Genomic DNA, 12,106 nt, shown 5'->3' with positions numbered 1-12,106 from the left:
AGTGCCATTGTCACGGGGATCACTACTACAATTTCCATTTGATTTATATATATATATATATTATATATATATATATATATTATATATATATATAGGAGGGAGTACCCAAAAGAAACTAGAATTTTGCAGTATTATTTTATTCACTAAGATTTATATGCTTACTCTTTTATCACCTTCAAAATATTCTCCATTTGAAGCAATACGCATTTTCTACCATTCAAAGTAGTGCTGGAACTCTTGAGAAGTGATGCCTTTTAATGCCTATGTCGTTTTTTCTTCAACTCTGCCACATCTGAAAATTCCATAGCACCAACTTTCATCACCAGTAATGACTTTTGACAAAAAGGGCTCCGTTTGCAACATGCATGTAGTTGTGACTGCTTTTGATCTTCTGTGAACAAGCAAGGCATAAACTCTTTTTATTTGCAATTCCTCACTCAAAATTCGTTGGCAGGAGCTCCAAACACATCAGTCATATCAACAAGTTTGTCAGTTGTTTGGTGACAATCCTCCAAGGTCAGTTCATGAATTTTCATGATGTTTTCATTCATTCAGGAGGTTGATGCTCATCCTGAATGAGGTTGGTCTTCAAGCAACAAGTAAACATTCCTAAAGTGTGGAAACCACTCATTAACTTGTGTTTTGTTCATGGCAGCATCCATGTAAGCTGATTGGAGCCTGACAACTGTTTCAGCTGCCGTTTTTCCCCAGCAGAAAACAAAATTTCATGGAAGCACACTGTTCCGTTATTACAGCCATCACAAAAGTCAATGAACAGAGGAGAAACACCACAAAACAGAGACACACCATGTGGCAGTATGATCCCACCAGCCACCACTGATTGGCAGACTGATGCCTGAGGGTCACATCAAGTGGCTTCTAGTGGTAGAAGCATGAACTATTACGGGCTTGTCCTACAGTGAAGTCTTCCAGTTATTTTTGGGTATTCCCTTGTATATGTATGTATAAATATTTAATTTTTTATTCATTTTATTTCAGTTGCAAGGTAATAAAAATGAATATTTTCATAACACATGAGCATGTGTTATAGAGGAATAAATGCAGTAAATGTCCAAGCACATTTTGAGTGACTTGATGATGCTGAGATTAATAAATTAGGGGTGTACTTTGCATTGTATTTGGGGAACTGGAAATATACAAGGTATACCTTATGCTAGCAATACAGAATTTTAGCTTTGGAATTCAAGTGTAATCAAAGAACATTGGACAAATGTTAACAGATATCTTTTTATTTTGTATAATCAATTAAATTCAAAAAGACTAGTGCTATTCTATATACTGTATACTTTATTCTACATTTCTATTACCAAAATTCATTGCTTAGCATAATCAATAGTTTATGGACAAACTGTGTGAGTGTGTCTGTATGTGGGTGTGTGTTAGCAGACAGAATTTTATGTAAGATCTATTAAGCAGCTCTGTCTATGATCAAAACTTGTTAGACTAATCTCCCTTCATTTAGCAAATCTGACCTTTGTATACTCCACATAATCAAGTAGATAATTGCCTAAATGCATGCAATATCAAAAATGGAAGCAAGAATAATTATTATTTTTTTGCGAAGATAGCTTTTCAGTTCATCAAATTTATTACTGCTACTCTCAGTGGTGGAATAAGATATGATATTAACCCTTCCTGATGGGTAAACAGTAAAACCATTGCTTGGGTTAGTAACTTGATTTGCTACAGGTGTTGTCTTAGTCTGTTTCTGTTCATTTGTGCTATTATTAAACAAAGTTGTTGGTTGTATATTGTTAATTGTAGATGCTATAAACGATTAGTGCATAGGAGTATTGGTATTAAACATCTTTGTATTGTTCTTTATAATGTCCAATATTGAAACTGTTGAAATATCTTTACCAGGATGGAAAGTCGCAAATAATTTTGAAATAGTTTTGCTTAAAAAATATTCCATTGTTGAACTCATTATTGAGCTTGGGAGGTTTGTACCTTTTGTTGATGTCCTTGGTGAAAGGGTTGTTTTGATGGTTGGTGTAGTTAGTATTGTAGTTGTTGTTAGTTCTGGTTTAGTAGTGGCTGGTAATGTTGTAGTTATAGTGTTAGGGGTGTGGTTGTAATTTGTGGTGGTGTGGTTGTGGTGGTAGTTGTTGGAGGTGTGGTTGCAGTGGTTGTTGTTAGGGGTGTGATTGTAGTTTGTGGTATAGTGGTAGTGGTAGTGGTGGTGGTAGTCACTGGTGCTGTGGTTGCAGTTGTAGTTTGTGCTGGTGTGGTTGAGGGTTGTGGGGTAGTTGTAGTTAGTGTAGATGTAGTTGTTGGTGAAGTGGTGGTGGTCAGTGGGGATGTGGTTGTAATTAGTGTTGTTGGTGCCCGTGTGTTTGTGGTTGTATAGTTGGTGGCAGTGTGTATGGAATCGTTGGACAAGAATATTCTGTTTGGCGCCCATGTTCTGAAACAAAAACAGAAATTGAAATTAAATTTAATTCCATGAATGAAAATGGGAATATTCTCTGTCCCTTACATCCTCATATTCGTTATAGTCATTATCTCTTACAATTTTCTCTCTTATATGGTGGATTTCACCTGTGGGCTCAGGAACTATATGTAGGGGTGGATGTCTATGTAAGATAAGAATAAAAGTCTCATCCATAGACTGAAATAGAAACCAAAGTTAATAAATCAATCGGTAAGGCTAGCAGAGTGGATCATTGGACTCTGGTCTGTGACATGAAAAAGTAGCACACAACCCCTAAAGAAAAAGAATCATTTGATGTTACAAAGAGACAAGAATTGTAAACACTCTCTGCTCAACAAATTTATTTATTTACACACACACACACACACACACACACACATATATATATATATATATATATATATATATATGTGTCCAGTGATAGCATAGCTAGTCAAAACTTCAAAGTTACTCTCAATACTATTCTTGTTAAAGAATAATAAATTTGTACTCTACCAAATGTATTGAGTAATCCTTCAATTAAATGTAGAATTGATTTTGTTACAACATAAAAGCAAACAGTAACAAACACACACACACACACACACACACACACACACACACACACACACACACACACATACACACACAAAGTTTTTTTGTATTTCAAATTTTAATAAATAGCCCAACAATATATATATATATATATATATATATATATATATATATATATATATATATATATATATACAAAAAGTGTTTATTCCTCAGAGTATATTGCATATATTGAGCCAGAAGCTCAAGTCCACACTTACACCTTTTGGCTGGTTTAGAAGCAAATAATTCCCTGCACCAATTTTCAACCTCATCCACGTTGTTGCACCTCTTCAGTGCAGGAAATGAACCATGATTCAGGATATGTGGCAATATGATGGTGCAAGGTCTGGACTGTAGGTAGGATGAGGCAGCACTTCCAGCCTCTCAAGCTTCTCAAGTTTGTACTTGGTCACAGTGGCTCTGCTGTAGGAGTGTATGTCTTCAACTGACCAATGCTGGGTAGCAGGCTTTCAAGGTATCTCATTGCTGCATTTGTTGAGTATAAAGGTTTGTAGTCACAGCAAGACCACCAGGGACAAGCTCAGATTAAAACACCCATTTTTGAAATCCCACCAAACACACATGGCCTTCTATTCAAACTGTGCTTGTTTGACAACAGGTTCTGAACCCGGGTTAAAATGAAACCACTGATTTCTCATGTTACGATAACAAAAATAGATCTCTTTTTCATACCTAGTTCCAATTCACCAAAAACGATCAACACAAGGATGTGTCAGCAGTTGTTTGCAAATGTTCCCCTATTGTTGAGTCTGGTCACTGATCAGTCCATGAAAAACTTCTTGATGGCACTTGTTCACAAGGCCAAGCTTATGGAGCTGTTGATTGATGGTGCTTTATGAAGAATCAAGTTCTGCTGATAATGTACAAGTGCTTATGCTTGGCCATTATTCAGCCATTTCAAGTAAGACCTCATCTTTCACTACAGAGTGTCTCCCTGACTGTGGTTTGTCTTCAAGGCTAGTGTCACTTTCCTCAAAGTGTTTGACCCAATTTTGTGCCACATTAAGGCTTGAGAACTGTTCATTAACTGTTCCCAGGTCTTCCACATCATTAATTTCTTTAACTGCTGCCCTTAGACTCAGTCCTTTTTTTCCACAGACAGTATAAAATGTAATGTTATTATCAGTCCAAATATGCTTGATGCACGTTCAAACTGGGGAACAAGCTATTCACCAAGCTTTGTCACAGAGAATATATCTTGCTTGTTGACAAATGGTGTGTACACACCAAGATCAGCTCACAGCTTCACCTAACTAGACAGTGAGATGCCAGCATTTTGGAGTAGTTCTCACCTCTTTGGTCACAGACACTAGGCAGATGATGCTATGAGCTGACTGATGAGATTGACTCTCTTATGCTTTTCCAGTCATCATATGGTGACTGGTAGTGCTATACAGTGGCTCACCATAAATAAATTATGGAGGGGGAGTGCAAAGCAGTGATAAGTAAAATTGCAATATTATTATCAGTCCGAATATGCTGGATGCACATTCAAACTGGGGAACAAGCTACTCAATGCGTTTTGTCACGGAGAATATATCTCACTTGTTGACAAATGGTGTGTATACAACTAGATCAGCTCACAGTGCAACCTATCTAGATTGTGAGTTGCTGGCATTTCGGAGTAGCTATCTCCTCTTTGGTCATAGGCACTAGGTAGATAATGCTATGAGCTGGTACATACATACATACATACATACATACATACATACATACATACATACATATACATACATACATACATACATACATACATACACACTCAAAACCTCCCTACCTATCTACCTACCTACCTGCCTACCTACCTATCAGACATGAAACTATCAGTCAGTTGCCCATGTCAAATGAAAGCGCACTTGATACAAATAACAGAGTGGTCATATTTTTATATATATTTGAGTAGTATATTACTGATTATAGCATATAAATGGTCAGAATGATACTATTAGTTTTGCATCAGCTATTACACTTGTGCAATATTGACAACTCTTTAGACACTCTAACTAGAATTGATGTTTGCCATGGGTGAAGCGTATAATTTATGTTTGTCTAAGTGAGTGTGTATATACACACCTCATTCCCTAGTTCAAAAATGATCACACCACTAAAATGAACTTCTGTTTATGAGGGCAGCATTGGAATATTTCATTTTTTGTGTAGTGAAGCACCTGGTGTGTGCAAATCTTTAAGAATGATTCTCCTTTCTGCAAAGTAGGACCTGCAATGTCAACATCCATTCAGCTATTGCCCAAGCCATTCCAGCAACTTCCATTTGATATTGCAGGGCATTACTTTCTCTTTTAATTGCCATATAACATTAGACTTATTCTGGATTCTAAAAGAGAATCTGCACTTATTCTGCATGGCTTTATAGGGACTCTCCAACACACTGACATGTTTTTGTATGTGATGTGGTATCAAAAAGTTCCCTGATTTGTTTTGTTTAATAAAAAATAACTTATTTACCCAAGTTTTAGCATCACCTCCTTCGAAATAGTCACCTTGCACAGCAATACACCAGTCACAGTGTTCTTATCATATTTGAAATTCAGCATGGAAGTTGTTTTCTGTAAGCAAGTTAAGGACCTGCGATTCACTCTTGATCTCAACAACAGTTTTAAAACAGCAACCTTTGAGCTGCATTTTCCCCTTGGGGAAGAGATGGAAGACTGCAGGTGCTAAATCTGGTGAATAGTGCAGGTGTGGAAGTGATACAATGTTGTTTTTGTTTAGAAACTCATGAGTGAGGAGGGCTCTGTCACAGTATGCATTTGTCAGCATGAAGAATCCAATTCTTCACATTCCACAGATCCAGTTGCTTTCACTGAATGTTCTCCCTCAAATGCTGCAAAATGTTGATGATTGTCCTCCAATGATCCTCATGCATAAGCTGATGAATTTTCTCCACATTTCTGAGGGTGATGCTCATAGCTGGTTCTCCAGATTGCTCATCTGTTGGTGCACTACAGGTCATGCCATCTGTTGGTGAACTACAGAATTAGAAATCAACCAATTTGCAATCGTCACCAGTGGATATTCTTGACTTGCAATGCAGGTACTATTTTCAATATTGTATCATATATATCTCAAACAATCCTCCTATAGGCCTGTTTCAACAGCATAAAATTTTTCACCCAGGGCGATAAAGAACTTCACAGAAATATGTTGTTCTACCAAATCCTTTGTTATTCACCTTATAAAAAAATTGCCAAGTGCACTAAACAGAAGTTCTCCTTAACATATATATTGAAAATTAACTAATGTTGAATGATGTTGCTATTATTAGACTGATAATGAAGATTACCTATGACCATTTGTGAGTATTGTGAGTATACTTCTTTAGTAGGTCTGTGCATTGTTTTTATAAATCTGGATTCTTATTAGATAGTTTTCACATACACGTATGCACACACACACACACACACATACGTATGCATGAGCGAGCAGCTCTGAGAGCTTCCTTGTAGTAGAAACAGTTGTAAGCTAATGAAGGTGATTCGTTACTTGATATATAACTTGATATCACTCTATACTGATATAAGTATTTACTATAAAGTACAAGTATAATGAATTCTAACTACTGGTTACCAGTGTCCTATACTTCATCTAAACCAATGTAGCTACACATGGGTCATCGGTGATTTCTTCTTCTCTTTCATGCACTTCTTGTGCATGTCCTCATGTTTGTTGTTTTTTGTTTTTTATTCATTTATTTGAATTATTTGTTTATTTAAATTAACTATATATATATATTATTGTCACTGCATGCTCAAAATGAGGAGTAGATAGACAGCCAACAACTGATGAAGGGTTGTTCTTTGTGCGACTTGCCCTGTTTTCAACTTTTTTCTCTTGTTGTTTGCATATTTAACTCACTTGTTTTCGCACTTTATGTAGTTTACAGTTGGTGGTGTCCTGTACCCATATATATATATATATTTATATATATATATATATATATACACATATATATTATTATTTAGTTGAACAGCACACATCCATTTCCAAGTAAATTTATCTTAACCTTTTTGATGCAACTCTATTCTATACTGTTTTCTCCTCCATCTTTCTCTAATTCCCTTTTTCTCCCCTTCACTGTCTCCTATTTGTCTGTCTGTCTGTCTGTCTGTCTGTCTCTCTCTCTCTCCCCCCTTCTTTCTCCTTTTCTCTCTCTTGTTGCTCACATGTGAACATCGTCCATCTTTCTTTTCCTCATGTGAACATCTTTCTTTTGCTACATGACATTCTAAGGACTGGACATCTATCTATCTCTTCTATTTCTTCTCTTTTCAAAGATAATATTTCTTCCAGAGTTCAGTATTTTCCCCCTCGTTCTGGTCTAATGACATTCCATGTTTGTTTCTGTTTGGTTTCCTTATATGTCTCTATTGTCCTGTTTTTGTTCCCAACTTTGACCCTCCATAAAATCTAAAATTTATTTTGGAAGTTATGGGAGCAACTGTCTTCGAAAACTCATATTCTCATTGGATGCTCAATATGAGGAGTAGATAGACAGCCAACAACTGACAAAGAGTCATTCTTTGTTTTACTTGTCCTGTTTACAATTTTTTCTCTCTCGTTGTTTGCATATTTAACTTGCTTGTTTTTGTACTTCATGTTGTTCACAGTTTGTAACGTCCTGTACCCATATATGCATATATATATATATATATTATATATATATATATATAATATATATATATATAACAATTTAGGAGTGACCCTTAACAGGCCATTCGTCCACCAGAAAGAGCAGCCATAACTCACACCGCCAAGTAGTAGTAATTCAGAAATTAGGTGAAAATTTAAAAACATTTACCCTAATTCAACTACCCTAAATTTTCACCTAATTTCTGAATTACTACTACTTGGCGGTGTGAGTTATGGCTGCTCTTTCTGGTGGACGAATGGCCTGTTACGGGTCACTCCTAAATTGTTATATTTATATATTTAGTCTTTGACTATTTTCTCTTTTCCACTAGGCCGCTGGTAGCGATAAATTTCTATTGAATTTTTTGCTACCCTAAATTGACTAATTGAAAATATATATATATATATATATATATATATATATATATACATAGGAAGAGAGAGAGAGAGAGACAGACAGACTGGCAGGCAGGCAGGCAGACAGACAAGCAGACAGACAGACAGACAGACAGACAGACAGACAGACAGATAGATAGATAGATAGATAGATAGATAGATAGATAGATAGATAGATAGACATATATATATATATATTATATATATATATATATATATATATATATATATATATATTGGATGTTCCTCTTTGTTTTGTTTTGTTTTTTGCTGAAAGAGCATGCAGTGCAATAAATATTTATTTGATTAGAAATTCCTGACAGCTGAGGAAAATATATCTCTCTCCCTCTGTTTCTCATTCTCTCTCTCTCCAGCATGTCATTTTTACATCCACATTTCAAAGTCAACAACAGATGCAGAAATATATGAATTTAGATGTTTAAATAAATACTTAGAATTATTTTATAGTTGCATGCTCTAACTATACCAAAATGATACTAATACTTCCGTTACAACTTGGTAACAACAATACAGTTCAGTGCTTCAGCTAAAGTCTGAATTTGTAACCCATGTTTCGTAAGTTTATCTCTAACCTCTGAGTCTCACATATCAATATCAATTAAATTACTTACCGTTCCATATTTTACCAATCGTAACATTAGCTTTGCCCAAAAACTCAGCTTCAATAATGATGTTATCCTAGGACAGAATAAAAATAGAATGAGATTAAAAACTTCCAAAATTAACACTCAATGGCTTCATCCATTTATCTGTAAGTTTATCTAAAAGTACAGTTTAATGATGTATCAAATGTCTTGCATAACTGAAAATTTGCAGAGCTAACATACGAATCTAGGACAATCCGATGCAAGGCATGTCACCGTAGGACTATTCGCCATAAGACAATTCACTGTACAGATATTTCGCCACAAGGACATTTTGTATTGAAGTATATGAAGGGAAGGATAAAAAAAAATTAAGAATAAAAATAATGAAGGTTGTACACTTTATTTAAAAAGTAAAGCTAAAAAACTAAGAAACTAAAAATCATGTGAGTTCATTGCAATTGCATACAAATAATGTTTGTTTTTGGTTTTGATCATAACCTCTGACAATGCTTAGTATACGCTTATAAACATCTTTGTATTTTTTCTTGGTTGCGGTTTCTCCTCTTGCTGCATTGTTTACCTTCTTTTTAGAAAGGGATTCTTCATTTCTCAAGACATTGAGAAGTTTCCATAAATTTGGATGAGTATTTGTAACAGATGTTTGCAGCACATTATGAAGACCTTCTACTCCATTGTTGGTGTTAGCCAACTGATTTATGTTTTTTTCATGAATATTTGAAAGACTAATGGGAAAAGTAGGAGGAACTCTATATCTGAGAGCTCCCCAACCTCTCTCCCCACCAATGTAATGTGTTTCAAAACATGCCACAAGTTCTTGTGGCAAGTCGTCATCATTCACAAGTGCTATAAATGCATCAATGGTGTCTGGAGGTGGGATAAATGCAAGTGCCATAAGGCACTTTAATTTTGTGTTAAAATCACAATCAGTTTGATATCGTACCATTATCTGTCACCTTTCTGTAAACATTTTTACAGAAATGGAAGAAACAACCAGTTACATTTGCAGATAGAAGATTGTCAGAAAAACTTAGAAAACTAGCTTGTTCAAAATCAATCACTAGATTTTCTGGTCTTAGGGACTCGAGCAGATCTTTATCCTTTTGAAAAAAACCTATTGTGTCAAGAGTCATATTCAGGAGGAGACGGGGAAACTGTAAATTCGTGGAATGCATGCCTGTTCTATGTTGACATGTAGAGTATATAACTGATTATAAATTTCAGGACAAACCTTAACTGTTCCAACTGGACATCGCATGTTCAATTCTTATGTATTTCTAGATCGTGCAACCCTGCAGTCATACTAAAAATCAACATTCTGTTTTCGTCTTCCATCCCACTATTGTAGAGTAAAAATATTTCTCTGTTCTGTAGACACATAAATTCTTCAGGAATTATACAACCAATTCTTGATTTAGGTAGAGGAGGGACTTATTTGTCCTTTTGTCTCCATCTTCTAATGTTTCTTGATAAACTTGAAGTTGATGGCATAAGAGAGCATCCTTCATCCTCTACTTTCCCATATGCAGAACTAATCAAAGATTTTTTGAAGCTAACTGGGATTTAAGTGTATTTTCTTTCAGATTTGCTATTGCTTCTTGCATTTTTGGTTGGCTAGGATTCGATGGATGTGTATGATTACTTACAATTTTACAAATAGAAATCACTTCACTATTTAGTTTTGTATGAACCCTTGCTTTACAGTTTGTATCAAACCACTTCCAATGGACCTTGCCCCCACATTTTCTTTCTTGCCTATAAATAAAGTTAAAGTCGTCTACAAGCTTATCACAACCTCAGCTGCTTTTAATAGTGTACACCATCATAAGGGTTTAAATTTCAAATTCTAAAGAAAAATAATATAAATAGTATAAACTGTCTAGGTAACCTCTCAAAACAAGCTATTTGCTTTTGAATTTTCAAGATAAGCTTGTTATTTTTTAATAAATGTTAAATGACTTTTCTGCTTTTAAATTCTCATTGCAGCAAGTAATGATGCAGTTTCAAATTTAGACGACCTTTCTGTTTTCAAATTATCATTTCAGCAATTACCAAAAATGACTGCTGTAAATAATATTCCTTATTTAATTAACAACACAATCTCAAGTTTTTAAGCTATATGGTAAAATGTCTTTGCAGCGAAATATCCATATGGTGAATTGTCTTATCACAAAAAGTTCTGTGGCCAATTGTCCTACAGAGAATTTGTTTACGGAAAATTGTCCAGTCACTCTAACATACACCCTTGGTTGAGAGAAAATTGGCTCCACTAAGCTGAGTTATCTTGAAGACATTGAATAATCTTCCATCTGCCAAATAACAGCAAACCTTAATCTTCTGTATCGACTTAAGCTCCTTTCCAACATTATTAAAAATAATTATTGTTTTTATTTTCTGTTAGAGTGACAGAGTACTGGAAAACTAGTCAAGAGTTTGATAACACATGCTGTTACCATAATATTATTAATGGGCCAAACACTTATTTGCCAAGAGTTCTCCTGAAGATTTCTCCGGCTATCTACTCATCCTGTAGAGAGTTTCAACTCAATACATTACCCACATGGTTTATATTAATCCATTGGCAAATTTGAGTTATTGCTGTTGATTCAGTTTTATTAAATACCATGCAAATTATTGCTACGCAAAATCTTTTGTCCTATAAGCCTGAAACATGTGTTACTGTCACTGTCCTAGATAGTAAATATCATTTTCTCCTTGATGTATAAGAATTTAAAATTGCATTAAGTGTTCTATAAATTATCTCCCCTCGTCTCTGTGAATTGCTAGTAATTGCAGGTAAATTTCGTTTTTCTTTTCTCGCCAAATGAGAGGTTAATATAAATTTTTAAAAGGATTTTATGTTTATTCTATTTAGTATGAAATCAAATAAAAGATTTACCTGAATATCATGTGACTTTCAATGGCTGAGACGTCCTAGTTCATCATCATCATCGTTCAACGTCCGTTTTCCATGCTAGCATGGGTTGGACGGTTTGACCAGGGTCTGGGAAGCCAGGAGGCTGCGCCAGGCTCCAGTCTGACCTAGTTCTAAAGGATTATTATTATAAGCTGTATTTGTACCTCAAATTGCCTAGTGATTACAGCATGCATTTCTATAATCATCTCCTATGGGAAGTGACTGCAAACGTCTGTTATGTTATTCAAAGCTAGTTTTTCAATTGTCATTGTCTTGATACCTCAGAAACCAAGTGTAAGCTTCAGCCCAATGAACTGTGGCGATCAATAAGAGCAGACACATCTGTATTTTCTACTTATCACTCCCATCATACATTTAGTAGCAAAACTTGTTGAATCACAGCTCAGTTCATATTATGACTGTCCCGTTATTGCTTAATATGAGAAAATGAGGCAAAGCACTCAT

At 35.1% G+C, this 12,106-nt stretch overlaps 1 protein-coding gene across 1 annotated transcript in view; it reads right to left on the bottom strand.

Moving 5' to 3' along the window:
- Positions 1-1,288: 1,288 nt before the first annotated feature.
- The window catches only part of LOC115212323, a 24,533-nt gene continuing 13,715 nt past the window's right edge, over positions 1,289-12,106 (bottom strand). The window contains exons 4-5 of the mRNA XM_029781186.2: positions 8,731-8,797; positions 1,289-2,428 (exon numbers count right to left, since the gene is read on the bottom strand). Coding sequence (XP_029637046.1) covers positions 2,334-2,428; positions 8,731-8,797 — 162 coding nt within the window. The 3' untranslated portion in view covers positions 1,289-2,333. The remainder of the gene's footprint in view (positions 2,429-8,730; positions 8,798-12,106) is intronic.

The sequence above is a fragment of the Octopus sinensis genome, linkage group LG5 (genome assembly GCF_006345805.1).
Source record: "Octopus sinensis linkage group LG5, ASM634580v1, whole genome shotgun sequence".
Taxonomy (NCBI): domain Eukaryota; kingdom Metazoa; phylum Mollusca; class Cephalopoda; order Octopoda; family Octopodidae; genus Octopus; species Octopus sinensis.
The sequence above is the reverse complement of the archived record's forward strand: the minus strand, read 5'-3'. Positions and strand labels throughout refer to the sequence as shown.